At 55.1% G+C, this 26,231-nt stretch overlaps 8 protein-coding genes across 11 annotated transcripts; 5 read left to right on the top strand and 3 right to left on the bottom strand.

Moving 5' to 3' along the window:
* Positions 1–1,033: 1,033 nt before the first annotated feature.
* Positions 1,034–1,934, top strand: H257_00865 (hypothetical protein; the record flags this gene model as incomplete). The annotated part of the gene is made up of 1 exon (XM_009823772.1): positions 1,034–1,934. One exon carries the CDS (start codon positions 1,034–1,036, stop codon positions 1,790–1,792), a length of 759 nt encoding a protein of 252 aa, XP_009822074.1. The 3' UTR covers positions 1,793–1,934.
* A 460-nt stretch (positions 1,935–2,394) lies between these two features.
* H257_00864 lies at positions 2,395–4,225 on the top strand. 2 transcript variants are annotated; one of them, XM_009823770.1, is made up of 8 exons: positions 2,395–2,899; positions 2,949–3,102; positions 3,171–3,286; positions 3,347–3,485; positions 3,546–3,644; positions 3,700–3,795; positions 3,858–3,924; positions 3,972–4,225. In XM_009823770.1, exons 1-8 carry the CDS (start codon positions 2,763–2,765, stop codon positions 4,088–4,090), a joined length of 927 nt encoding a protein of 308 aa, XP_009822072.1. In that variant the 5' UTR covers positions 2,395–2,762; the 3' UTR covers positions 4,091–4,225. The 2 variants fall into 2 exon arrangements, with proteins under 2 accessions (XP_009822072.1, XP_009822073.1); XM_009823771.1 differs by having other exon boundaries at positions 2,750–2,899; positions 3,171–3,229.
* A 576-nt stretch (positions 4,226–4,801) lies between these two features.
* H257_00863 (hypothetical protein) lies at positions 4,802–7,061 on the top strand. Its single transcript, XM_009823769.1, has 5 exons — positions 4,802–5,250; positions 5,300–5,651; positions 5,708–6,561; positions 6,623–6,776; positions 6,824–7,061. The coding sequence occupies exons 1-5, from the start codon at positions 4,822–4,824 to the stop codon at positions 6,892–6,894; spliced, it is 1,860 nt and encodes a 619-aa protein (XP_009822071.1). The 5' UTR covers positions 4,802–4,821; the 3' UTR covers positions 6,895–7,061.
* Positions 6,898–7,983, bottom strand: H257_00862 (hypothetical protein; the record flags this gene model as incomplete). The annotated part of the gene is made up of 6 exons (XM_009823768.1): positions 6,898–6,969; positions 7,035–7,591; positions 7,638–7,681; positions 7,734–7,777; positions 7,839–7,886; positions 7,930–7,983. 6 exons carry the CDS (start codon positions 7,981–7,983, stop codon positions 6,898–6,900), a joined length of 819 nt encoding a protein of 272 aa, XP_009822070.1.
* Positions 7,984–8,114: 131 nt separating this feature from the next.
* On the top strand, positions 8,115–21,459 carry H257_00861 (hypothetical protein). Its single transcript, XM_009823767.1, has 5 exons — positions 8,115–8,913; positions 8,968–11,561; positions 11,698–12,240; positions 12,291–14,734; positions 14,939–21,459. The coding sequence occupies exons 1-5, from the start codon at positions 8,135–8,137 to the stop codon at positions 21,341–21,343; spliced, it is 12,765 nt and encodes a 4,254-aa protein (XP_009822069.1). The 5' UTR covers positions 8,115–8,134; the 3' UTR covers positions 21,344–21,459.
* A 178-nt stretch (positions 21,460–21,637) lies between these two features.
* On the top strand, positions 21,638–24,237 carry H257_00859 (nicotinate phosphoribosyltransferase). Its single transcript, XM_009823765.1, has 8 exons — positions 21,638–21,779; positions 21,835–21,946; positions 21,997–22,125; positions 22,177–22,620; positions 22,676–22,759; positions 22,813–22,869; positions 22,943–23,110; positions 23,185–24,237. Exons 1-8 carry the CDS (start codon positions 21,688–21,690, stop codon positions 23,716–23,718), a joined length of 1,620 nt encoding a protein of 539 aa, XP_009822067.1. The 5' UTR covers positions 21,638–21,687; the 3' UTR covers positions 23,719–24,237.
* Positions 23,650–24,232, bottom strand: H257_00860 (hypothetical protein). The gene has a single exon (XM_009823766.1). It carries the CDS (start codon positions 24,225–24,227, stop codon positions 23,793–23,795), a length of 435 nt encoding a protein of 144 aa, XP_009822068.1. The 5' UTR covers positions 24,228–24,232; the 3' UTR covers positions 23,650–23,792.
* H257_00858 (hypothetical protein) lies at positions 24,229–26,118 on the bottom strand. 3 transcript variants are annotated; one of them, XM_009823763.1, is made up of 3 exons: positions 24,935–26,118; positions 24,786–24,868; positions 24,229–24,722 (listed from the first exon to the last, which is right to left on the bottom strand). In XM_009823763.1, exons 1-3 carry the CDS (start codon positions 26,038–26,040, stop codon positions 24,322–24,324), a joined length of 1,590 nt encoding a protein of 529 aa, XP_009822065.1. In that variant the 5' UTR covers positions 26,041–26,118; the 3' UTR covers positions 24,229–24,321. The 3 variants fall into 3 exon arrangements, with proteins under 3 accessions (XP_009822065.1, XP_009822064.1, XP_009822066.1); XM_009823762.1 differs by having other exon boundaries at positions 24,786–26,118; XM_009823764.1 differs by having other exon boundaries at positions 24,229–24,868.
* Positions 26,119–26,231: the final 113 nt, after the last annotated feature.

The following is a 26,231-nucleotide window of genomic DNA, read 5'->3' as shown; positions in this document are numbered from 1 at the left end:
ATTCAAATGCACGTATTTTTATTCCTTGACATTCAAATGATAAAAATGCGGCGTTCGGCGGACAGCAACAAAGATGCTTCGGCGACGTCAGACGACAAACCGCGCCGATCCCAGTGATAGATGCTTCTAGCTATACTTGAAGCGTGATGGAACATTCTGTTGTGTTGGCAAGGTTCATGGAATTCTCGTTGCTACTAACTATAGCCTGTTCCCGCAGCCTACAGCACCAACTCGACAGACAATGGACCGACCAATCAAAACCCAGAATAGTGTTCAAGTAGCCAATCAAACCTGTCTCATCAACAATATTAGTGAATGAAAATAGTGTGAAGGGCGACACTCTTAACTCTCTGTCAGTTTAAAAATCGATCGATGGAGTCGGCGGATCAACCTAAAACTCCAAATCATGGCTGAATGGACAATATGTATATCTAGAGAATGTCACGATGATGATGAAATGAACTTGGTTTCGAGAAGACATAGTTTGAGCCGTGTCGGCGTACTCTTGAGCCCAGGAGATGCGTGAGGGTGTCGTGGCCTGGGGTGGTGCATTGGAAGGAGCAGCGAGCGGACCATGCGGTCCAAACTTGCAAATGCCGTTGCTTCCTGGAAGTCGGCCTACGATGCAAACTTGGGCACATACTCAGCCAGCCAAGATTGAAGACGGCGCACTCGTCGTCAATGAATGCATCCTCAATGTCCGTGTCGCGAGACAGCTTCACGACGGAGGCTGTTATCTCAGCGTTTTATACCATCATGGCTAACGTTATGGCAGAGGCGTCCGCTGACCGCGACTGTGGCGTCGTGGCCGCTAACGTTAATAGGCCCGTACAAACCATCGCGTCCTAAGAGATTCTCGTCGTTAACGTGGAAGATCACGCCACTGAGAGACATCCAGTTGGGCTGGGCGTTGAGATCGTCCGTCGTTGTCCTTGATGGCGCTTCCAGTTTCCGAAGACGAATCCTGATTGGCCAGAAGTGGTTTATCCGGTCGATTATCCAGCGCATCACCGTTGACCACTTGACTTTGGACATGCTGCGCCAGCTGTACAACATCGTGTTCACAGGCGGCTTCACGCGAGTGGGGACTGTTCAGGCCCGATTGGCCGAGAATTTCTCCGTCCCTGTGGTGGACAAGCTCATGGCGGACCGTGTCATTCAACCCAAGAACACAAGTAGGGCAATGTGCATCATCACCACAGCATGTGTGCCCGAGGCGGCAATTGACCTCCGCGACTTTCGCGACGGGTCAAAGCATGCGTTGCAGTTGACGTTGGCACACGTGTTTAGCCCTTCGATGGTTGACTTTGCAGTGAATCGGCCCGACGAAGCCATTTCCGCCGACACGTACCTGCAGACAACATGCACACCGCGCCTCCACAAGAACTTGATTGCCTTTTGTGCCAAACAGGCCAAGAAGAACGATGGTTTGGTGATTCCGCAGCCCATCACCGAGTGCATTATTTCTGATGGATCGTTCAATGTGGACGACGACGATCACTCGGAAACCGTGGCGTTGACGGTAGTCTGCAGCCTGCCCTATACGAACGAGCCGTACGAAAACGAAGGAAATGCCGCCGAGTTGGAACAGCGTATCGTTGCGGCCTCGGACAAGGATATTGACACGGCCAACGACGCCCCCGCTAAGCCAGCTGCAGAGTCGCCCAACACGGGGGGAACGCTGCATGTTGCAGCCACGTTTCGATCCGCTGTGGATGGCGAAATGGATTGGATACTGGAAGACCTGAAAATCACAGGCACGAAACCAATAAAGATTGCTACCAAGGCGTAGATCCCTCAAGGCAGCAAGCACAATATACCGAGGCTCGGCACGCTTGTAACGTTAAGATGAACATGATTTTTGGCCTACTGTCCTATGAATCGAGACACGAAGCCACCCAAACAATAACAGGGTGATTTTTTGCAGCTGACAATACTGATACTCTTGTGAATATTCCTTTTCGGTCGTGATCGTGAACTTTGGTGAAACAATTTGATATGCCAAAGTCTGACACAGAAAACGTTTTTACACTTCAATTGGTTGATCCCCGTGGTCCAAGCGGTTTCATGGGATGTACTATTCAAAGGGATGGTTGCGGTGTAACCGAAGCCTCAGTTTTAGCCTCTCAGGGTTAAAGTTGTTCTCGCTTACTGTTAGCTTCTATAACCCGCCACGCCACTCCCGTCTGTGCGATAACAATTCACTTTCTCCCCCATTTTGCTATTGTGGAGCGCAGCACTGACGAAAACACAAGCGGAATCCTCGCTTGCCCTTCTTGACTAGGTCAGCGACGGACATTATCCTACGTAGTACCAGTATACTGTAGTAGTATACGACTATATAAATATTAATAGTATAAATATGATATATGAACCATTTAATAGCATAGATAGATGAATACAGCCTTTTTCAAATTCCTCGTTCATCAAGCTGCATACTGTACTGTAAAGCGATGTCTGACCAAGAAAGTGCGCAAGCAACGATGGACGAGACTTGGAGTGCGCTCGACACGACGAACCAAGGTTTCTTGAGCAAAGATGAGGCCAAGAAGTTCATTGCAACCACGCTGCAAGAGCTGGGCATCCCTGGAGACTTGACCGAGGATGGTCTCGACTCGATCTTGGACGAGCTCGACCACAACGGAAGCGACCGCTTCTCCAAGAGCCAACTGATTGACTTTTTCAGCAACTTCATGTACTTTTTCGCCGACCCAACTTCGTAACGGCGGCCGTTTCAATATATATATCGTTTTGTATGCATTATGCCGCCCCACGCCGCCGCCACCGTCGTCCACATCGTTGACTTTGCCTTTGTGCCTTCAGCTATCACGGTGCAAAGAGGGGCATCCGTGACGTGGACGCATGCTAATTCACTGGCACGTCTGCACACTGTCAACAGGTAGCCGCCAACCCTCCTCTATTCGACCAGCTAATTGCCCTTGGACAAGCGAGGACGGTGCCGTCGAGTCGCCCGACTTAGTGTATGGCCAGCAATTCTCACATACTTTCTCGACCCCGGGAACTTTTCGGTGTTACTGCCACGTGCATTCGTTCATGTCGACACTTGTCACAGTTGTGGACGCCCCCGACAAAACCGTGACGGTAATAACGACAGCATACAGTACCATGGAGTCACTACAGAGCAGACGACCACCAATCCAAGCGGATAGGACCAAGGTCGCGGTCAAAGCGAGGTACTTCAGACCAGTGACCTTCACCGTATGTCGACGTACGATGCATTCGTGCATGCCGCGTCACTCAACCAAACGTCGGTCGTGCAGCGATGGTGACCTTTGCTGCTTTCTGGACCCAGTACATACTGTTACCTGAAGGTTCATCGAGATAGGATTGACAAAGGGCACGACGTTGACCACCATGACACGGACGGTTACCGAGCGTTGTGCGTGGCGGCGCAGAACCAGTGCATGGACACCATGGCGTTGTTAGTGGCGCACGGGGCCACCATCCACCTCAAACAAACGGGGGTGTGAGCTGTTGGTTTTGCTTCAGTGGTTATTTACGTTATATCGATTATGGTTTCTCAGGGCCAAACGGCGCTGCATACTGCTTGCACATGGGGAAAGCCACAAGCGGTGGAAATGCTGCTGCGGCTTGGCGCTCCAGTCGACCTCCAAGACGACAACGTACGAGCGACAAGACGAACGTTCGAAAACAGCAATGTCTTGTTTTTGGGGGTAGGGTCAAGCTCCCCTCCACTGCGCGTGCCAACATGGAGACCCGTTGCTGGTGAAGCTCCTACTGCAAGCCAAAGCCGACCCGTACATCGCCGACGAAGTACAGTACTATACTTGACCTCCTGACAATGGTCTTTACACCAACTTATGTCACACTACTAGCACCATCGAATTCCAAACGACATTGCCCACGACTGGAAGCGCTTGGATGCCCTGCGTGAACTGAACGGTTCGTGTGCATTCTATTTGAGTGGTCGGCTGAATTCGCAGGCTTAGAGTATTGTGCGACGACGTACAAGCAGCACATGCAACAGTTATTTAACGTTGCACTGGAAGGACTACACCAAGCGATTCCAAGCGGTGTCGAAAAGACCATCTTTGACTTCTTAGCGTGAAGTTGGAGACGGTAAACTTGAACAAAGCGAGAACGCCGCTACATGAATGCCTTGTGAAAATGGTGGTGGTTGTGTACCATCGACCGAGTATACTGTAGTAAAACATAGTACATGCTCAAGGTGTACTGAGACCAACTCGCGCCTTCATGTGGTTCATTCGATGGGTAATTGTAGCCTCCAAATGGGGACCAGCATGTCGTCGCTGTAATCCTTTTCAACACAGTCGGCACCAACCTTCTCAAGCCTTGAACGTTATAGAATGGCTCCTGGACAAATGTCTTAGTCTTTAGCTGCGATGCAAAACTACACCAAACCAATCTTCAAACTTGGTGAAGCTGATTAGTTTCGTCCGTCGGGTGGAGATGGACACATGCACCTCCCAGTTCCCCAACCAATGCTTTGGATCAATTTCACCCGAGGCACTCAGAGTCCCCCACTTCCCAAATAAACGGTGGTCCGCACTTTGCCTTTTCGTCCTTTACACTGGCCAACTGAATATTTAACCTGTCGCAGCCATGTTGTAGTCATTGGTTGTCCAATGTCGCATACAAGTTGTCGCTGAGCGAGCAAATAATCGCAAGATCGACACAACGCACCCTTTCGACATCAAGGCTACGTCGATTGGCTATTATTCAGTTCAAAATTGACAAATCGCAGCCCTTTCGTTATCCGGATACCAGAACAATCATCTACCAGCGAGTAACGAACAATCGCAAAGTGACGTGTGGACGATGGGGTCGCCTCGGCAGCAGCAGCAGCAGGCGCGTGGGAATGAGGTGGACAATGCGTACCGCAGCAATGGAGATCGTGGTGGTTATGGTGGCGGTGGTGGGAAGATTAGGGAGTATCCAAAGCATAGATCGCAGCACATGGCGTCTGCAGGGCCGTACCACAGCAGCCCGCAACGAGGGTCATCCTACGGTGGTGGTGGTGGTGGTGGTTGGCCCCAGCCACATGAAGAACGGGGGCGGTATCAATCGAACGCATCGGCTCCTGATGTAGGTAGTTCCGCAGGGCATGCCGCGCGGGACAGTGGTCGTCGGGTGTATGTGGGGAACTTGTCGTGGGACGTCAAGTGGATGAATCTGAAGGATCACATGCGCAGAGCGGGGGAAGTGGATCACTGCGATGTCTTGGTGGAAGCGACTGGTCGATCGAAGGTATCTCATGCCACGTCAATCATGTCGTCATGTCGGGTGTGTGTCGCAGGGATGCGGCTTGGTCACATATCGCACGGTGGAGATGGCTAGAGAGGCCATTCGGACGTTGACGGATACGGAGCTGATGGGGCGCAAGATTTTCGTGCGGGAAGACCGGGAGGACGGAGCGATGGGGCCGCCACCGCCGGCTTCGTCGTCGTTGCCGTTCGCTGGGAACGGAGGGGGGTACCCTTCGCAGAGTGGAGGACGCCCGAGTCCGTATTCCAGTGGAGGTGGGCCCCCGCAGGCAGGGGGGCCAATCAAAACGTCACGGGTGTACGTGAGCAACCTGTCGTGGAGTGTCAAGTGGCAGGAGCTCAAGGACTTTATGAAACAAGCGGGCAACGTCATCCAAGCCGATGGTAAGTCGCTCCCAATATGCTATGGACCAAGCAAGCATTACATGTGGCACTTGTAGTGTTGGAAGAGCCCAGTGGTCGGTCCAAGGGATGCGGGTTGGTTGAATTTGACTGTCCGGAAGCCGCCGAACGGTCCATCCGTATGTTCAACGACACGCAGTTTGGCGACCGCAAGGTGTTCATCCGGGAGGACCGAGAAGCGACTCGCAGACCGGGCAGCAGTCTCCGTCCTCCTCCATCGGGGTTTCCTAGGGGGGGTGGCGGCCCACCTCCCTCGCGCGGCGCCGACCGGGGGCCCCCTCCTCGGTTTGAAAGCGGCCCGTCATCTGGTCGAGGATTCGACGTAGCGCCTCAAAGGGGTTATGATGTTCCCCCATCCAGGGGCTATACTTCCTCTGCACCCCCTTCCAGGGGATACGAATCTTCTGCCCCGTCGAGGGGATTTGATGCTGCTCCCCCTTCGAGAGGATATGACGCTGTTGTCCCTCCTTCGAGGGGATATGATTCTACCACCCCTTCCAGAGGATTTGATGCTGGACCTAGCTCCCGAGGGTATGACGGGGGTTCGCGAGGTTACGACCCGTACAACGCCCCTGCTGCATCGACTTCTCAGCGCTTTGACAACAACCCCCCTCCCCGCAGCTACGACGTGTACGACCCTCCCAGCGTGGCGCCGCTTTCTCGTCCACGCTACGACAGCGCTCCTCTCTCTCGTGAGAATCCTGGTGGATTCGAAGCCTATGAACCTGCTTTCGTCCCGCCGACTCGGGGACCTTCCGCGTACTCTTCGCCGCCAAGGGATGGACGGCCTTCCGCGTACGACCAGCCCAGTCGCGGGTATGAGCCCAGGTCATCGTACCCCCCGTCGTCGTCGTCGCCTCCTCTTGCCACGTCCAAGTTGTTTGTGGGAAATGTAAGTTCACTCCGTTGCTACTTCTGTCGTGTATGCACGTCTTAATTGAGGGAATGTGTAGGTTCCGTTTGATGTGTCATGGCAAGACATGAAAGACTTGTTTCGATCGGTGGCCAATATTGACCATGTGGAGATTCCGTCCGCCGCCGACGGCCGCGCCAAAGGATATGCGCTGGTGCAATGCTCGTCCATTTCTGATGCCCAAGCAGCCATAGGTAACAAATTCCGCAAACCATTTGTGGCTTATTTGTTGACATTGTAGCAAGACTGCACAACTCGGAGTTTAAGGGGCGATACTTGGAAGTGCGGATGGACCGGCCTCGATTCGGTTAACACTCAAGCGTTGTCATTGTCGATATCCCCTGCCAACAAGATGGTTTCCAACAGGGCGCGAAATCGCTTGCGGGCCTACGAGGACAGGTTAATCGGACGAGTAGGAGGGAATAGCAGTTATAGTAGTAGTAAGCACATACCAAATACCCCCGAACAAATGCTTGCAATTGGAGTCGTGCTGTGTTGACGTTTGGGTGGGAAGTGCAGGCAGGGTTGGCTGCACCACCGGCCTCGTTTTTTCTACTAGATGTATTGGTGACGTTGCTGAGGTGACATGTGATGGGCATTGCTGGAGGCATGATGATTGTTGAGGCGGCCAGCTGGTCTTGGGCACAGGTTTGAAAGGTATCGACAGAGCATAGTGCATTCAACGATAACGAGCAGAGTGTTATGCTCCCCCCTCCAGCGGATGGTTCAGGTTGAATGTCACTGCACAGCGGCAATGTCGTTGGCTCTTGGCCGAGAGTGTTGGCGGCATGGGGATTGGCAAGTTGCAAAGTTGAGTCCATGGCTGGGGTATTGAGGGGTGTGGGTGGGGTTGGGAGTGGTGGTTCAAGCGCCCGGTCGTTGCCATCGGCTTGGGCGGCGGGTTTAATGGGGCTAACTTGGGCACGTTTCGGTGAGCGTCGAGACTTGATAATTTTGACATCTGACTTGCCAACGGCAGCCACAGCATTGTCCAATTCTTTTTTGAGATCTAATGCACCCATGATAAGATGGCAGGACTGCTATATGAGCGCTACGTTTGTTGCATTGCCGCAAGTGAGCTCGATCGTTCAGCAGCCACCTAAACCCTCGAGTAAGCACGACGCCACAACGGGCTTCGATTGATATCTCACAGGATAATCTTCTGAGCCATCACCAGCGACGGACCTTGAAGCTCCTGCATGAGGATTATGGCACATATCGTTGTCAGCATCATGACTGTGTTTCATTAACGTTACCTGAGTAATTGTTGTTGTATTGATGGCCACAAACTTGGTTGCATGTTGCTAGGGACAAATCAGACTGTTTGTTCACATGTCATTCAAATACTAATATGGTAGACGGGGTCGCAGCATGCAAGTCCAGCGTCAGCAGGCCGTCCATGGAAAAGTGCCGCAGCTAACGTAACGTTTACGGTTACACATCATCAACTATTACAGTGTACTTCTAGTGCTTCACTCCGCATATTTTCCGGATGGTGCCTGTTCACAGTTTTGCACCTTCAACAGTCACCGTTTGGAACACTCGCGAAAGGATGGGGCGCGAAGGCATGGACGTGCGTCGGTCTTACGTGCTTCAGCTTTTGGAGTCTCTGTGGCGGGACAAAGATGCCGACTTGAGTCAGATCACCGAGGATAAGGCCCTCGCGTCCTTCTTGGACGACACAGCCTGCACCCTCCTGCAAGTCCGACTTGGCGCCGATAAAAAGATATCGCTGTTCACGACTGTGCAATGGGACGACAGCAACAACGCAGCGGAGGGTACATCATCCCAAGCCGTGTTGCTCGTGAAGACGCTGCCACAGCCTTTGACGGCAGACAACTTGTCGACCAACATCCAAGTGTCGTCCATGACAAACTCCCCGCTGTATAGTTTGTTCCAGTCCGTGCATAACATCTACGCGCCTCTTTTGCTCAACGGGGGCAGCGCCAGCCTATCCCAAAAGCTCAAGGACGTTCTCCTGGAACTCGACGCTGGCCTCCAGACCACCGTGCGCGAAAAGGGCACCAACGACAAAGGTGGCGACGTCAACTTGTTTGGCATCGTGACCGTGCAAGACGAAGTGCAGTTTTGGGAAAATAATATGACTGGCCGCGACAGGGAGCGCGCTTCCAAGTTCAGCAGTTCTCTAGACGCGATTCAGTCGAGATATGGCACTCTGGACGCGTTGACGTTCGACGACATGTCGGAGCTGCTAGACGACACCAACAACACGGTGGACGACATTTGGCGCGCCGACTTAGACGGTGCGGCACAGTACCCGCAAAAGCGCATGGTGCATTTTTTCGGCCTGATCGACCACGCTCTCAACAGGTACCCGTACAGCTTTGTCGTTTAAAAGATATGGTCATTCACAGTAATTTGTAGCTTTATCGTGCTCAAAGCAGGCACGTTGAACGTATGGAAAGGCGCGTTTCATGCGGTGCAAGTAACACTGACGCAGTCGATTGCGCTGTGCGAAAAGTGGATTGGGTACATGGAGCAATTGACCGGAACGTTTTGGCCGTCGTACGCCGAGCATCCGTGGGATGGCCACGCCCACGACGACGCACTGCTACCACCGCTGATGAAGCGCTTGGAAGAAGTGCTTCGGCTGCGCACAACCTTCGAAGAGCTCGTGTCGCTGTGCACGGACAAGGCGCTGACGGCATCCTGCTTTGACGTGTTCGACCGCGTGCAACCGCTGCAGTACAATCCGTACACGGCGAACGCGTGGCAACGCACCGTGGACGAGTTTGAGGCGCTCTTGGCCCCGATTGAAGCCCAGGCAGGGGCGAACCTCCGCGAGCGGATGGCCACCGTGATCAGCAAACCCACAACGGCGTTGCGGTACTTGCAGCAGTACCGCGCGTTGTTGAAACGACCGGCAATCAGTCGGGTGCTGTCGGGTGAACGGGATACCCTCCTTGCCCAAATTATGGCGCAGATCGACCAACTGGGCAGCGATTTCGAGAACCGCGCCAACGAAGATGCGCCATGCGGGAAGAATCTGTCGGCCAAAGTCAACTACATTGTGTGGGGCACGATGCTGACCAACCGCATCACGACCATCCTGAGTTTGGCCACGACGGTACTGGACGACTTGCCTGGCTTTGGCGGGTTGAAAAAAGCCGGCGACCAAGTGCTCCAGAAGATCCACGGCACGATCACCGAACACATTCGGTCGTGGCAAGAAGACGTGGAAGAAAACCTGAGCACGAGCGAGTCATCGCTCAAGCTCAGCGGTCGGCTTATGGAGATCGACAAGGCCGGGATCTTGACGGTAAACTACAGCGAGTTTCTCGTCACGTTGCTGCGGGACGTGCGTCAACTCACGGAACTAAACGCCACGGACCCCGGCAGCAAGCAGCGTGCGCCATGGGTGCCGCCGCGGGTCCTCCAAGTGGCACTCGAAGCGGAAAAGTACTACCGGTACGGCGTCACGCTGAAGAAGGTGGCCAACTTTTACAACAACATGGAGAGCCAAATCATCGACGAGCAGAAACCCATGCTATTGGACGCGTTGGTCGCGTTCGAAGACATTGTGCGCCGCCCGGGCGTCAAGTCCGCCGCGGCTTCTGCAAAAACCACCACGTCCAAGCAGAAACCAGTAGACGTGACGTGGAACAACTTGGAAGAATGCGAAGAGTACGTCCGCCAACTCCAGCAGGCGGCGGACGCGCTGTCAGTGGAGAACCGCAAGCTGCGCCGCGCGCATGACAAGGTGAGCGAAGAGTTAGTCGTGCTCATGGACGTCGACTTGCTGCGGTACCCGGAAAAGTGGAAGGACAAGTTCGACACGATCAAGGCGTTTGTGACGACGACCGTCAAGAAGTATGACCCCAGTTTGACCAAAAAGTGGCTCCTCTTTTGGGACTACCAGCTGTACAAGGTGCTCGAAGCAGGGTACCAGATCGGCCTCGAGAGTTTGAACGAAAACCTGCCGGAAATCAAAGTCGAGCTGGTGTTTCCCCAGCGCGGGGCGTTGGCGTTCAAGCCCCCCATCGAAGACCTGCGGGCGAACTACTACAAGGCGATGAAGAAGTTTATCGGGCGCCCCGCCATGTTTAAGGGCTTTGCCAACCCCCACGTCTTTGCCAGCATGTGCGACATGAACGCAGCCAACATCGTCCAAGTGTACAAGAACGGCGAGCACTTGTTTGCAAAATTGGAGCACGTGACCAAGGACTACGACCAGTGGACGTACTTGACGCACGCATCCGACTTGGACGCGATGCTCGAGAGTATGCTCGGCGACGTCAACGACTGGGACGTCAACTTGAAAGCGCTCAAGGCGAAGCGCAAAGACAGCGACAAAATTCCCGACTTTGTCAAGGTGGACTGCATCAGCGTGTCGCTCGTGCCGTTCAAGTCGAGCTTGGACGAGTACTTGAGCCGGCTCCAGGACAGTCTGCTGCTCAGCCTTCGAAAGAGTCTAACTAGTCATTTGAAGCTTGTGGAAGACTTTCTTGACTCGTCCATGGACAAACTCAACAAGCGCCCCCACAGTATTGAAGAGATCGGTCAGGCGAAAACCGAATGGAAGGCCATCGATGGCCACAAACCGTCGTTTCAGGCGCTGGTCCAGAAAGCCGAGAAGAAGAAGACGCTGCTGTTGAGCTCGGCCGGCGGCAGCATCGACACGAGCGACGTCGTCTTTCGACTGTCGCAACTCCCTTCCAAGTGGGAGAACTTTGAGATCGCTCTGGAAGCGTTCAACGACATGATCGAAGAGCAGCGTGAGAGCTTGAAGGGCGAGATCGAAGCCAAGATCATAGAGTGCAACCAAGAAATTGAAAAGTTTTCGCAGCGGTGGAACACACTCAAACCGGTGGACGTGACGACGTGGGAAGACGACGCGGTCAAGAAGATCTACGACGCCATGGTTGAATGGCGCGAACAGTTTAACGAGATCGTGCACAGGTCGACAACGTTGGTCGACAACTGCACGACTTTTCAAATGACGTTGCCGCAGTTCGACGGTACATTATCACATATTTCCTCGGTGGATCCTATCGTTTATAGCGTGGAGATGCCAGCCTTCCATTCCCTGTAGCCACCAGTGAGTAGGCATTGTCAATAGCGACTGACCAGTCGTTGGTTTGTGTGGTGTTGTAGGCGTTCCGGCCCTCGAAAGTGATATTGCCCGCGTGGAATTGAACTGGTCCATGTACAAGGAATACAATGCCGAAGTGGAAGTGATCGCCCAGCAAGACTGGATCACGTTTCGTGAAAAGATTTTTGACTTGGCGGACGTTGCGACCAAGTGGAGCGACAAGCTCAAACCCCTCGATCACACGGGGGTGGTGGACCGCATCTTGGACCACTGCGGCCACATCAAGCGCGCTATGCCAACGCTGAAAATGTGTCGGGGCGACCCTTTCAAGGAGGAGCACTGGACGCAGCTCTTCCACAAACTCGGGGTGGCCAAGGGCGTGTCGCTGGTGCAACTGACGGTGGGCCACTTCCTTCAATGTTTGGACGTACTGGAAGCCCAGGCGACTTTGCAGTTCGTTAAAGTACTGCACGCCCGCGCTCAGGGCGAAGTGACCATCCGCGACGCCTTGCAAGAGCTCCGGGCGTGGACTCAAACGGCCGAGTTGGCCTTGCTGCTCCACGAACAAGACGGGAAAACGTGCTGCATCATCAAGGACTGGAAAGGTACGACTCTCTATCGTGTTTAGGGTTGGGCTTGACTCAGTCGAGTGTAGACATTACGCTCCAATTGGGCGACAACCAATCGCTGCTGGCGTCGCTCAAGGAGTCGCAGTTCTTCAAGCCGTTTGCCGACCAAGCGAGCCAGTACGAGACCAAAATGGCGTTGTTGGACCAGTGTCTGGTTCAGTTGAACCTGATCCAGCGAAAGTGGGTCTACTTGGAGCCGATCTTTGGCAAGGGCGCGCTACCGTCAGAAGCCTCACGGTTCAAGCGCGTGGACGACGAGTTCCGCGACATCATGCGGTCCGTCGAGACCGACCCGAAGCTGTTCAACTTGGCGGACGAGATGCTCTTTCCTCAGCTACAGGACCGCCTCACGACGATGGTGGACCAGCTGGAGCGGTGTCAGAAGGCGCTGGCCGACTTTTTGGAAGAGAAGCGGTCGCGGTTCCCTCGGTTTTACTTCATCGGGGACGAGGACTTGCTGGAGATTCTGGGCCAGTCCCAGAACCCTGCGGTGATCCAAACGCACTTGAAGAAACTGTACCAAGGCATCCATCGCGTAGAATTCAGCGAGAAGAAGGACCAAATCGTGGCCATGTGCAGCTCTGCGCAAGAAAAAGTCGTGCTCAACTCGCCCGTGACGATCACAAGTGCTGTGGAGGAGTGGCTGGAGGCACTCACGGGTGAAATGCGCAAGACGCTCAAGCTGCTGGTTGTCAAAGCCGCGGGGACGGCCAGCCCAGACTACGCCGAGTATCCGTCGCAAGTGCTTTGTTTAGCTGAACAAATCCGATTCAATGTGCAGTGCGAAGCCGCGATTAAGAACGGCACTGTATCCGACTTGAAAGCCATGCTGCAGGACACCCTTCGAGAGCTCACGTCGCTCGATCTAAGCCAAGAACCATTGATGCATCTCAAAGTGAAGGCGCTGGTGCTGGACCTTGTCCACCACATCGACGTGTGCGACCAGTTGGTCAATACGCGAACGCTCACGGACTGGCTGTGGCAGAAACAACTGCGTTTTTACTTGGACAAACACAACCAGTGCGTGATCAAGATGAACGACGCCGTGTTCGCCTACACATACGAGTACCAAGGCAACGCACCAAAGCTGGTGCACACGCCACTAACGGACAAGTGTTACTTGACGCTAACGCAGGGGATGCATATGGGGTTTGGGGGGAATCCGTATGGTCCGGCTGGGACGGGCAAGACGGAAAGCGTCAAGGCGTTGGGGGGGCAATTTGGACGCCAAGTGCTTGTGTTCAACTGCGACGAAGGCATCGACTTTCAAAGTATGGGTCGCATCTTCATTGGGTTGGTCAAATGCGGGGCATGGGGATGCTTTGATGAGTTCAATCGGCTCAAGGAAGATCAACTGTCTGCCATTTCCCAGCAAATTCAGCTCATCCAAGACGCCATCAAGAACCACGTGACGTCTATCACGTTGCTCAACCGTCACGTGGACGTCGACTTCAACGCGGGTATCTTCGTGACGTTGAACCCTGCTGGCAAGGGCTACGGAGGCCGGTCCAAGCTACCAGACAACTTGAAGGCGCTCTTTCGTCCGGTGGCCATGGGTCGGCCAGACAACAACTTGATCGCTGAAGTCGTGCTGTCGTCGGAAGGATTCGGAGAAGCCAAAGACATTGCGTCCAAAGTCGTGTCGCTGTACACGCTCAGCGGCCAACTGCTCACTCCCCAGCAACACTACGACTGGGGGCTTCGCGCGCTCAAGGCGGTGCTGAGTACCGCTGGTAAGTTGCTACAACTGGCCAAGAAACAAGTGTCCGGCCGGATGACCAGCGCGCAGGAGACGGAAATCCTCATCAAAGCCGTGCGCATCAACACGTTGTCCAAGCTAACGTTTGGCGACTCGCAGCGCTTTCTCGCGCTGATTGGCGACGTGTTCCCTGGCATCGCGTCGGCTGACATTTCCGGCGGCGACTTGGAGGCGGCAATCCGCGACGTCATGGAGAAGAAGCCGTTCAGCTGCCAAGTGGACGACTTGCAGATTCGAAAGATGCTGCAACTCAAGGAGAGTTTAGACCAGCGCATGGGGTGTGTTGTTGTCGGGCCGTCCGGAAGCGGCAAGAGCACCGTGTGGCAGGTCCTCCAGACGGCGATGGTCCAGTGCGGCCAGCTGGTCAAGACGCACGTGATGAACCCCAAGTCGATGCCCCGCGAACGCCTGTTGGGGCATATGGACCTGGACACGCGCGAGTGGCACGACGGCGTGCTCACGGACGCGGCGCGCAAGGTCGTCAAGGAGCCGGAAACCACCCGATCGTGGATTGTCTGTGACGGGGACGTCGACCCCGAGTGGATCGAGTCGCTGAATTCTGTGCTAGACGACAACCACCTCCTGACGCTGCCCAACGGCGAGCGCATCAACTTTGGACCAAACGTCAACTTTATATTTGAAACGCACGACCTACGCTTCGCGTCCCCGGCTACCATCTCCCGCATGGGCATGATCTTCCTCTCCGACGAGGTATGTTATCTACACGAAGTTCTAAATATGTTCACAATTCCTTACGAAAAGTCTCCCAATATGAGTGGAGTGGAATATGTCTGTTGCGACCTACTGCTGGACATGCAGATTATTATTATAATATCGCCCATCATGTTTAATTGCCGTCGCCGAAGTTGTTCGATAACATGCTCATGCTATTGGCGCTTGTATGTGTTTTGATAGGACATGGACATGAAGCGGTTGGTGAGCAAGTGGCTCAAGACCCAACCTGACAGCGCCAACTTGTCGAAATGGATCGACGAGTTGTTTGTGTTGGCGTTGGACGAAGTGGCCAGGTTTGACAAGACCGTCGCGACCACCACCGTCGGCACCATCATGAACGGGTTGTCTCACGTCACAGGCTCCGCCACCAGGTCGGAATTCGTCGTCGCGCTCATTCGAGGTCTCGGGGCCAACTTGTCGATGGCCCATCGAGTGGCGTTTGCAAAGTCAGTGTTTCTCTTCGCCAACGAGCGGCCACCAGACATCAGCGCGCCACTCGACTGTTTCTGCTCTGGGTCGACTTTTTCCGCCTACGAGACCAAGCGCGCGACGTACGACGACAGCAGCGCCGTCATCTCATCCACGTCGGTGATTCAAACCGTGAGTATGCAGCGAGGGCTGCACACGGTGGCGCCGTGGGTGGACAAGATGACGCCGTTCATCCTCGTGGGACCCCAAGGCGCAGGCAAGAACATGCTGATCCGCCAGGCGTTCCTGGCCACCAAGGGCACCAGCTTCTGTGTGCTGCATTGCAACGCCCAGACCACGGCGGACCACGTGATCGCTAAGATCGCGCAGAGTTGCTCGTTGTTTTCGACCAACAAGGGACGCGTGTACCGGCCCCGCGAAGGCGACCGGCTGGTGCTGTACCTGAAAGACATCAATTTGCCCAAGCCAGATCAGTACGACACGTGCATGCTGATTGCGTTTCTGCAGCAATTGATCACGTTCGAGGGGTTCTACGATCCCAACTTGGAATTTCTCGGCATCGAGCGGATTCAAATCGTGGCGAGCATGAACGCCGCCACCACCGTCGGCCGACACGTGCTGTCCACCCGCTTCACCGCCATCGTCCGGGTCGCGTACATGGACTACCCGACGGGGGACGAGCTCACGGCCGTCTACTCGACCTTCCTCGAGGCCGTGAGTGCGCTGCAAGACGCCACCAACCGCGATAAACTGGCGCGGTCCATGGTCGAACTGTACGAAAGCATCCGAGCCAAGTTCAGCGTCGATGACCACCGCCATTACTTGTTTACACCGCGAGATTTGACAAGGTGGACGTTTGGGCTGCTGCGGTACGACTTGGCGGGTGAAGAAGTGCTGGACGTGCTGGCGTACGAAGCCCGACGGTTGTTTCGGGATCGGCTGGTGGACGCCGACTCTAAGTCCAAGTTCGACGCCGCGCTCAACACGATTCTTAAAACCCACTGGCGGCACCACGCCAAGCTTCAAGACGCGTACTTTACCTCCCTTGGGCAAAAGCGACCGGACGACGAGTTGGCCCTCGTGCCGCTGCGGCGCATGGCGACTGAGGACTTTTCTCAAGTGATGGCGCAAGGCATCGTCTTGTACGAGCGCGAAGAAAAGGAGCTCCATATGCTGCTGTTTGACGAAATTCTGGACCACGTGGCGATGGTAGACCGCATTCTATCGGAAGCCGGCGGGTCCATGCTCCTGATCGGTCAGTCCGGAGTCGGCCGCCGCACCGCCACAACGCTGATCGCCCACATGTTGGGATACAAGCTGTTCACGCCCAACTTGACGCGCAATTACACCGCCTCCGGGTTCAAAGCCGACCTCAAAACGGTGCTCGTGAGCGCGGGCGTCGAAGGCCAACACACTGTGCTGTACTTGGAGGACCACCACTTTGTCGAGGACGCGATTCTCGAACTGACCAACTCGTTGCTCAGCGCGGGGGAAGTGCCCGGCTTGTACACCCACGAAGAGCTCGAGCCCCTCTTGGGCCCCCTCAAGGAGAAAATGATGGAGTCAACGATTGCGTACCGCACCGTGTACGAGTTCTTTGTCGCAAGGGTGCAGACGTTTCTGCATATTGTATTGGGGATGGACTCTCGCCATGGGCAGTTTGTGAGACGGTGCGAAAGCAACCCGGCGCTGTACACGCGGTGCACGATCGTGTGGATGGGCGAGTGGAGTGCGTCGAGTCTCAAGAAGATTCCGGAGATGCTCCTCACATCGTCTGAGCTCCTGCAAGACGAAGTGCAAAAAGTGTTCCTGCTCAACATGGTGCATTTGATCTACGAATCGGTCCAAAGCGATGGCGCCACCCCGCGCGAATACATTAGCTTCCTCCAAACGTGGCAAGACTTGTACACGGAGAAGTCCAAGCAGCTCGTGACCGAAGTCAAGCACTTGAAGAGCGGGCTCTCCAAGCTCGTGGAAGCCAGCACCACCGTGGACGAACTCAGCCGGTCCGCGGGTATCAAGAAGAAGGAGCTGAGTGCCGCGCAAGTGAGCGCCGACGAAGCGATGGACGAGATCAAACATGCGTTGGATCGCGCGTCGGGCAACCGTCGCGAAGTGGAAGATTTGAAGAAGCAACTGGCCAAGGCGGAGGAGGCGACGAACGGCCGTAAGCGCGAGATCGAAGACGAGCTGAGCGAGATCACGCCGGTGCTCGAGTCGGCCAAGCAGGCTGTGGGCAACATCAAGAGCGACAACATCAACGAAATCCGGTCCCTGAAAATGCCCCCCGAGCCCATCCACGACGTGCTCTCGGCGGTGCTCATGCTGCTGGGGATCCAAGATACGTCGTGGAACTCGATGAAGAAGTTCCTCGGCAACCGCGGCGTCAAGGAAGACATCCAAAACTATGACACCCGACGCATCACGCCCGACATCTCCAAGGCTGTGACCAAGCTGCTCAAGGCCAAATCATCTTCCTTCGAGCACGAAAACATCTACCGCGTCAGTGTGGCCGCGGCCCCGCTGGCCACGTGGGTCAAGGCCAACATGAAGTACAGCGTCGTGATCGCCAAGATCGAGCCCCTTGAAGCGGACCTGGCAGAGGCCAAGCGGTCGTTGGAAGCATCACAGGCGCGGCTGCTGTCGTGTGAAGGCGAACTCAAAGCCATCGACGTCAAAGTGGACGAGATGAAGCACCTGTTTGGGGAAAAGACGAAAGAAGCGGAAATTTTGCGCGTGGGTCTGGAACGAGCAGAGTCGACGCTGCAAAAGGCGCAGGGGCTGCTGGGCAAGTTGGGGGGAGAGCAAACGCGATGGTCGGCGCAAGTCAAAGAGCTCGAGAATCGCGTCGTCGAACTTCCCATGAAGCTGCTCATGGCGTCCGGCTTCACTATCTTCTTGGGCCAGTGCTCGGAAACGAAACGGCTGGCGGTGTCCAAGAGTTGGGATGCGGCCATGGAGTCGTCCACGTCGTTTGAGTACCGCAAACTCATGAGCTCCGAGTCTGAATTGCTCACGTGGAAAAGCATGGGGCTTCCTGCGGACAACTTGAGCATGGAAAATGGACTCGTGGTGCATTACACCAAGGAGCGGACGCCGTTCATCATCGATCCTGCCAACGCCGCCACGGGGTGGCTGCAAGCCCACTTAGCCAAAGACACGACGCGGCCGCTGTCCGTCGTGCAGTCGCAAGAGCCGCGCTTCGTATCGCTTGTCGAGCAAGCGGTGCGCTTTGGCAAGACGCTGGTGGTGCTGGAGGTGGATTATGTCGAGCCGTACTTGTACCCGCTGATCCGTCGGGACTTGACCCATCAAGGCCCCCGGTTTGTCGTGCATTTGGGGGACAAGGACATTGACTACAACGACAACTTCCGCATGGTGCTGGTGACGCGCAACCCGGACCCGGAGCTCCCCCCCGACGCCCAAGCGATTGTGAACGTGGTCAACTTCACTGTTACTAAGTCAGGCTTGGAAGGGCAGCTGCTCGGTGTGACGATTCAAAACGAACAGCCGGAGCTCGAAGCCCAGAAAAGCGAGCTCCTTCGAAGCGAAGAAGAGTTCAAAGTGCAGTTGGCGGCTCTCGAGAAACAGCTGCTCGAGGCGCTGGCCACGTCCGAAGGGGACATTCTCGACAACACGACGCTGATCGAGAGCTTGACGCGCACGAAGTCGACAAGCGCCGACATTGAAAGCGCGTTGAAAAAGTCCGCCGTCAAAAGCGAAGAGCTGGACGAACAACGGGCGATCTACGCGCCGTTTGCTAGGGACGGTGCGCGACTGTTCTTCCTCGTCAAGGCGCTGCATAGTGTGAACCACATGTATCGGTTCTCCCTGGCTAGCTTCATCGGGTTGTTTCGGTCGACGCTAACCACGAAAATGGACGTGGGCAACGTCAAGGAGCGCATCACGCGGCTGTCACCAATGCTTGAGACCAAAGTACTCATGTTTGTGGGTCGGTCGCTGTTCAAAGAACACCGACCGATGTTTGGGCTCCATTTGATCCATGGCATGCACCCCGAAGCGTTTGAAGACAACGAATGGGAGTACTTTGTCGGGGACTTGCTGTCAGATATCAAGAAGGAGACGGCTCTACCCGACTGGGTGCCCCCCGATCGCCGCGACAGCTACAACCTGTTTGTCGACACGTTTCCTAAACTGGCAGCGCAGGTCAAGTTTGACTCGTCCGACGTGTGGCTCCGATGGTCCAAAGCCATCGACTGCGAAGTGGCATTCCACCCCAAGGTGGACAAGGCTCTCAGTGCGTTCCAGCGGGTCGTGCTCGTACAGGCGCTGCGTCCCGACCGCCTGCAAACCGCCATCCACAACTTCATCTGCACACTGCTCAAAGTCAAGACCCTCACGCCGCCGTCGCTCGACCTCAAGGACTTGTGCATGACGGAAGCATCCAGCGTCACGCCGGTCCTGCTCATCACGACCGCAGGTGCAGACCCATCCAAGGAACTCGAGGAAGTCGCGACGGAGATCGTCGGCCGCGACCACTACTTTGGAGTGGCCATGGGCGGGGGGCAGCAAGAGAAAGCTCTCGCGCTACTCCGGTCCACGGCGGACAATGGCGAGTGGCTGTGTCTGCAGAACTTGCACTTGGTCGTGGCGTGGCTGGTGGTGCTCGAGAAGGAGCTGAACGGACTCACCCCCCACCGCAAGTTCCGGCTGTGGTGCACCACAGAGAGCCACGATGCGTTTCCTCTTATTCTGCTCGAACAGAGCCTCAAGGTCACGTTCGAGTCGCCGCCTGGCCTCAAGAAGAACCTCCAGCGAACGTACGCGACGTTTCAAATCGATGGCCCGGCGTCCCCCCAGCGCATGCAGTTGCTGTTTCTGCTCGCGTTCTTCCACTCGTTGCTCCAAGAACGCCGGACTTACATGCCGCAGGGGTGGACCAAGTTTTACGAGTTTAGCTTTGGCGATTTACGGGCGGGGTTGAATGTCATGGAGAGCCTGAGTCAGGCCAAGGACATGGACTGGGACACCATCCACGGGCTCATGGAGAACGCCATCTACGGCGGCCGCATCGACAACCCATACGACCTGCGCGTCCTCCGGTGCTACCTTCAAATGTACTTTGGAAACGACGTCCTCAGTGGCAAAACGTCGCTGTGCAAGGGTGTGAAGATGCCAGCGTCCGACCAGCGAGCCGACTTTGCCGCGCTCATTGACCACCTCCCGGACCACGATCCCCCGCGCATGTTTGGACTCCCCGACAACATCGAGCGGTCCGTCCAGCGCACTGCGTCGTCGGCGGTGATCGCCCAGCTGCGCACGCTCACGAGCAGCGAACAAGCGAGCAGCAAGTTTGATCGCGAAAAGTGGCGGGGGCTGCTTGGGCCGCTGATTGAAAACTGGGGCAAACTCACGTCAAGCTTCAACTTGGACCACAACACAACGGCTAGTGGCATCCCCAAAGACAAGGTGGTGACCCCCGTGGAAGCGTTTGTCGCGATGGAGAATGCCGCGGCGACGGACTTGGCATCGTCTGTGAACCAAAGTCTGCAAAGTTTGAAAAAAGTTATCTATGGCACGGGCCTGCTTACCCCCGCGATCCAGACAATTGCGGCGGCGCTGCTCGTGGGCCAAGTGCCGTCAGATTGGAGCAATCGATGGGAGGCCAGCGAAGTGGTGCAAGTGTGGTTGCGGTCGCTCGCGCTGCGAAAGCGAGCATTGAATGAGTGGAAGGAGGACTGTGCCAAGGGCACGCTACTCAGTCGACCTCTCGACCTCTCGGACGTGCTGCAGCCAGGAACGTTCCTCAACGCACTGCGCCAGCAAGCCGCTCGAGCACTCAAGTGTTCGATGGATGGGATGAAGCTCATGTCATGCTGGGAGAAGGACAAGACGACGTCAGGGTCCATCGAGTGGTTCGCTATTGGAGGCATGTTGCTGCAAGGCGCGTCCTTCGAAGGTGGTACATTGCAAGAACCAACGTCCGACGGACAAGAACTCATCTCTGTGCCGACGTGCTACGTTGCGTATACACGAGACGAAGAGCGAGAGCCGTACGCGAAAGACACGTACATTAAGGTCCCGTTGTACTACTCGACGTCGCGAGAGCGCATGTTGGTGGAGATCTCGTTGCCTGTGGCCGGCGACCCGTCAAGATGGATTATCGGTGGTGTAGCGCTGTTCCTTGGAGAGTAGCGAGGGCTGCCATGATGTTGTTAGCTTTGGCTTTAGATGTGGACTAGTACAGTACATACATGGTAACACATAAATGACATGTTGGAAGTTGAGAGGGGGAGAAAATGGACTTCGACAAGGAAGAAAACGTACTTTGTACCTGTGTAATGTACTATGTACGGGATGTACTATGTACATTGTTGACAGACATATATCAATCAAAGTTGAGAGTGATTGGGCAATGTACGTCACGAGTAATGTACGATATCGTTCGTACGCCAAATGTGACATTCGATCGTATTGACGTCCGCGGACGCTGCCATTCGCAATTCTGCCGTCGTCGACACACGTTATCTCCCGACGTCATGGCAAACCACAAGACCAGCAACAACTCGGATGCGCGCCCTACGAACTCCCTCGTGTCGCCTCTGCTCACAGATCTGTACCAGATCACCATGTACGTGCTACTTACTATTTGGAGGGTGAGCAGCTGACGTATACGTACTGTTCAGGGCCTACGCGTACTGGAAGGTTGGTCGCCACGAAGAACAGGCAGTCTTCGACTTGTTTTTCCGCAAGAACCCATTCAAGGGTGAATTCACCGTCTTTGCGGGTTTGGAAGAGGTACATACGACCCGTAAATAATCATAACTGTAACTTTGGTACCATGATAGGTCCTTGGATACTTGAACTCGTTCAGATTCTCCGACAGCGACATTGCATACTTGCAAAGCGTGTTGCCTGCCACGACCGAAGCTGGATTTTTTGAGTGGTTGCGCACGCTCGACTGCACCCAAGTCAAGGTATTGATTGTCCCAGAAGTGAAATTCGACCAGAGGATAACGCGTTCGTAGGTGCATTCGCTCCAAGAAGGCACGATTGCCTTCCCTCGCATTCCTGTGTTGCGTGTGGAAGGTCATTTGGGCATCACGCAACTCCTCGAAACCGGATTGCTCAACTTGCTGAACTACGCCAGTTTGATGGCGACCAACGCCACCCGCTTCATCAAGGCGGCCGGAAAGGGCAAGACATTGCTTGAATTTGGTTTGCGTCGCGCTCAAGGTCCCGACGGCGGCATTTCTGCGTCCCGATATTCGTACATGGCGGGTTTCCACGGCACGAGCAATGTGTTGGCGGGCAAACTGTTTGGCATTCCCATCAAGGGCACCCACGCCCACGCGTTTGTCCAAGCGCATCGCGACTTGGACGATGTCAAAGTGCCGTTTATTGGCAAGGACAACTTGAAGGAATTGACGTTGGCGTATCGCGCGAAATTGGGCTTTTTGGACACAAACGACGTACGTTTGTTGATGAAAATGGTGAAAATTTTGACAAAAACATCGCTTTATTTAGGGCGAATTGGCCGGCTTCATTTCGTACGCCGTGGCGTTTCCCCATACATTTTTGGCCCTCGTCGACACGTACGACACGTTGGCGGTACCCCAAGCTACCCCCTTTTGTCACTAGGTTCTAATTTGTACCCTCATTAGTCTGGGGTGCCTAACTTTTTGTGCGTGGCGTTGGCGCTCAACGAACTCGGCTACAAGGTAGGTCGTTTCGTCGTACTTGAGCTTTTGTGGATGTTCAACTGACTTTTGGGTTTCCTTGGTTGATTCGTAGCCTGTGGGTATCCGCTTGGACAGCGGCGACTTGGCGTACTTGTCCAAGGAAGCTCGGCGCATGTTTGTCACGACGGCCGAAGCGTTCAAGCTGGACGCGTTCAAGACGCTTACGATTGTGGCCAGCAACGACATTAACGAAGCCGTGCTCAACTCTCTGAACGAACAGGTGCCAACCATCATTTGCTGCTTGTGAACGATCTCGACGATGACGGCTGACGTGAAGGGATTGATTTTTCACAGGGCCACGAAATCGACAGCTACGGCATTGGCACGCACTTGGTCACGTGCCAAGCGCAGCCTGCGTTGGGCATGGTGTATAAACTGGTGCAAATCGCAGGCCAGCCGCGCATCAAGTTGTCGCAAGAGCCGAGCAAGGTGACGATTCCGGGCCGGAAGAAGGCGTTCCGATTGAAAGGCGCCAACGGCTCGCCCATCTTGGACCTCCTCATGGGGTGCGAAGAAGCCGACCCGGTGCCCGGTGTCAAGATGCTGTGCCGCCATCCGTTTGACGAGATGGTGCGTGTGAACGTGACGCCGTCGGCCGTCGTGCCCCTGCACAGCTTGGTGTGGGACGGCGAGAATGGCGGCATCGTCGGCGACCTGCCGTCGTTGGAAGACATCCGCAGCTACGTCAAGGACCAAGTGGCCACCATGCGCGAAGACATTATGCGACCGTTGAACGCCACGCCTTACAAAGTGTCGGTGACCAAGAGTCTGTACGACTTTACGCACGTGTTGTGGGAAAAGGAGTTCCCCGTGCGCGACTTGCATTAACATTGTTTATAAGACAACAAAAAGCAAAGTGCAATAATGGGAATGTGGTGGAATGAAGGCGGTTGTGAATGTTCTCAATTGCTCTTTTTGGCCTTACTGGTCTTGTTCAGTTCGTGGCGCTTGACAGCGACCACCAAATGTGCCATGGCATGGATGTTGCTGGCCAGTTGCACAAACCCGATGGCGAGGAGTGGTCCGGCGACGAAGATGCCCATAAACACGCCGTGGGTGTCAAAGTAGTTTTGCGATGCAAACGCTTGCCAGTTGTCGCGGCCGACGGAATTCAGGTACTCGCTCGTGTAAATGGTGCCACAAATCAAGACAAACAGCCCCACTTGAACAGGGTACACGTGGCGGAAGGCCAGCACTGCCGTGAGTAGCAGGACGTGGAAGGATATGAGACCGAGGATCAAAGGTTCCTGCCAGTCCACAGCTTCGTACCACTGAACCAGCATGTGTCCATACTCGTGCGACAGCTCCTTGCGCACTTGATCGACGATCGTGTCCATCGCACAAAACGCAAAACTGTCAACATTCATTCCTTTAACCCTCATCCGGTATTCCGGATAATCTACGTTCAAATCCTTCCGTGGAACTTCCGCATCATGAGTTGGCAACAGCAGAATCATCCACAATAGGTCGGCGGCGGTCGGTCGTGCCCCAGAACGATGATGAAGCATTCGACAGCGCGGGCAGGTCGTCCTTGGAGAAGTCCTCGTGTATCTTGTTCTTGCATCCATGATCACACATGCGGAACGTCACAAATGGATCGTCGTGGGACGTGGACGGTCGACACTTGCACACGTCCGAGACCAGGCCCACCAAACTTGCATGGAGGACAGTGTCTTCGATGCCGTAGAAGGATCCACCTCGACCCCCTTGAGACCCGTTGCACTTCTTGGAGCATGGATACCCTTCCATGTTCAAGTCGGCGAAGATGGACAACGCCGCCTGCGACGTTGGACTCGTGCTACCACCTCGGGGAGTGCCAACTGCCCATTTCGCTACGATGCCGCGACATCACAACACGCATAAAGGTCGCTATCACGACATCAAGCATGATGTACCGTGGTTGCCATCGCGCACGCGGCCTCCGCGTAACGACCACGTCACAGCCGCCGCATCGTCGCAGGATAGTCGCCACGGAGTCCTATTGTCATAAGCACGAGACTTCGTTGTAAAACCCGGGTATGCCAGACATGTACGACCGACGTACGTCGCTTGCATGAGGTTCTCGACGTTGTACGGAAATGTGCCGTCCGGTCGCAGCGTCAGGGGGTTGTTCTTCAAGCAAAACGCTTCGGCGACTGCTCCATAGACATCGCCGTCGCACAGACTGGGAATGCCGAAATTCTCGTCCCACCACGACGCCACACTCAAGTCCGTTCCGAACGCTTCCGCGGCCATCGCCCACGGCGGCACTGCCGATGCTTTGTCTTTGAACAGCCCACGAATTCGCACAGATCCAACCTTTGTGACCACGGTGACGTTGGTGGACGGAGCGTCGTCGGCGTCAGGGTCGACCAGCGCCGCGGCCATGGGGTGCTCCAGCTCGTTGTGGCGCAGTGCGGCGCTGGCCAGCACCTGGCTCATGTCGTGGTAGTGGTTAGTGGAGCAGAGCCGCGCCGACTGCCAGCCGCGACCCACGGCTTTGATGGCCTCCCCGTCGACGGACATGGCAAACAAGTGCTGAGCGTACTCGACGTTGTTGTCATGCTGACACCCCAGTCGGATGAAGTCGTCGTCGGAATCCCCCGTGGGGATGGTCGGGTCGGGAAAGTTGGGCGTGGACGACTGCAGGACGTACCCGCCCGAGTCGAGCTCGAAGGCCACCGCCCCCTTGGCGTGTGCGTTGAACGCGTCCCCACCGGAACACACGCGTCGCTTATCCTGCTTCTCGGCAATGCCGTTGAACTGATCGTTGAAGATAGCCCAGTACGTGGCATTCTTTGCTTGACGCAACGTGTGGCTTACGGGGTCGTTGCCGCCTTGGCCCAGACAATCGTATCCAACATCGCGAAAGTGGCGCAACCTTGGGTTGTTGGCATCAGCATACAAGTAGCACAGACCGAACTTTCGCTCTTCAGGGACGTCCACCTTGACGTTGGCGCATTGTGGCTTGTCGCAGTCGCAAGGTGTGGGAATGTACTTGCCCTGCGCGTCGCGCACCTGCCAAGGCAGTTTGAGGACCACCCACCATGCGACTGGTTGGCCCTTGCCATCCAGTGCAAATATCTCCTTTTGACCTTCTGATGCTTGGATCAATCCCAGCATGTGAAGTAACAGGACCGTAGACCCTACGACAGCTGACACCCCAACCATGATGCTGAAGTCACCTTCGTGCAATCAAAGATTGCAATTCTATTCTGGTAAACAATATTAAACCAACACTTGTTTACACTATTCGTTCATCTATTAATATACTCTTCTTAAATAAGTAATCGACTTGTCAATAATTGATGAGTGACTGCTCAATTTATCCGTCCGTCAAATTATCGTGTGAATTCGGAGAT

The sequence above is a fragment of the Aphanomyces astaci genome, assembly GCF_000520075.1.
Source record: "Aphanomyces astaci strain APO3 unplaced genomic scaffold supercont1.1, whole genome shotgun sequence".
Taxonomy (NCBI): domain Eukaryota; phylum Oomycota; class Saprolegniomycetes; order Saprolegniales; family Verrucalvaceae; genus Aphanomyces; species Aphanomyces astaci.
Note: the sequence above shows the minus strand (reverse complement) of the source record. Positions and strands in the feature narration are given on the sequence as shown.

Excerpts from the sequence above, each read along its gene's own strand:
- H257_00864 (XM_009823770.1), top strand. The coding sequence starts at position 2,763 with ATGCCGCCCCACGCCGCCGCCACCGTCGTCCACATCGTTGACTTTGCC. Across the intron at positions 3,645-3,699 it reads TCGACCTCCAAGACGACAAC|GGTCAAGCTCCCCTCCACTG; the intron begins GTACGAGCGACA and ends TTTTGGGGGTAG. Across the intron at positions 3,925-3,971 it reads TGCCCTGCGTGAACTGAACG|AGTATTGTGCGACGACGTAC; the intron begins GTTCGTGTGCAT and ends TCGCAGGCTTAG.
- H257_00863 (XM_009823769.1), top strand. The coding sequence starts at position 4,822 with ATGGGGTCGCCTCGGCAGCAGCAGCAGCAGGCGCGTGGGAATGAGGTG. Across the intron at positions 5,652-5,707 it reads CAACGTCATCCAAGCCGATG|TGTTGGAAGAGCCCAGTGGT; the intron begins GTAAGTCGCTCC and ends TGGCACTTGTAG. Across the intron at positions 6,777-6,823 it reads TGATGCCCAAGCAGCCATAG|CAAGACTGCACAACTCGGAG; the intron begins GTAACAAATTCC and ends TTGACATTGTAG.
- H257_00861 (XM_009823767.1), top strand. The coding sequence starts at position 8,135 with ATGGGGCGCGAAGGCATGGACGTGCGTCGGTCTTACGTGCTTCAGCTT. Across the intron at positions 12,241-12,290 it reads CATCATCAAGGACTGGAAAG|ACATTACGCTCCAATTGGGC; the intron begins GTACGACTCTCT and ends AGTCGAGTGTAG. Across the intron at positions 14,735-14,938 it reads TGATCTTCCTCTCCGACGAG|GACATGGACATGAAGCGGTT; the intron begins GTATGTTATCTA and ends GTGTTTTGATAG.
- H257_00859 (XM_009823765.1), top strand. The coding sequence starts at position 21,688 with ATGGCAAACCACAAGACCAGCAACAACTCGGATGCGCGCCCTACGAAC. Across the intron at positions 21,780-21,834 it reads GATCTGTACCAGATCACCAT|GGCCTACGCGTACTGGAAGG; the intron begins GTACGTGCTACT and ends CGTACTGTTCAG. Across the intron at positions 22,870-22,942 it reads TCAACGAACTCGGCTACAAG|CCTGTGGGTATCCGCTTGGA; the intron begins GTAGGTCGTTTC and ends GTTGATTCGTAG.
- H257_00860 (XM_009823766.1), bottom strand. The coding sequence starts at position 24,227 with ATGGACACGATCGTCGATCAAGTGCGCAAGGAGCTGTCGCACGAGTAT.
- H257_00858 (XM_009823762.1), bottom strand. The coding sequence starts at position 26,040 with ATGGTTGGGGTGTCAGCTGTCGTAGGGTCTACGGTCCTGTTACTTCAC. Across the intron at positions 24,723-24,785 it reads CGTGCGCGATGGCAACCACG|CGAAATGGGCAGTTGGCACT; the intron begins GTACATCATGCT and ends GCGGCATCGTAG.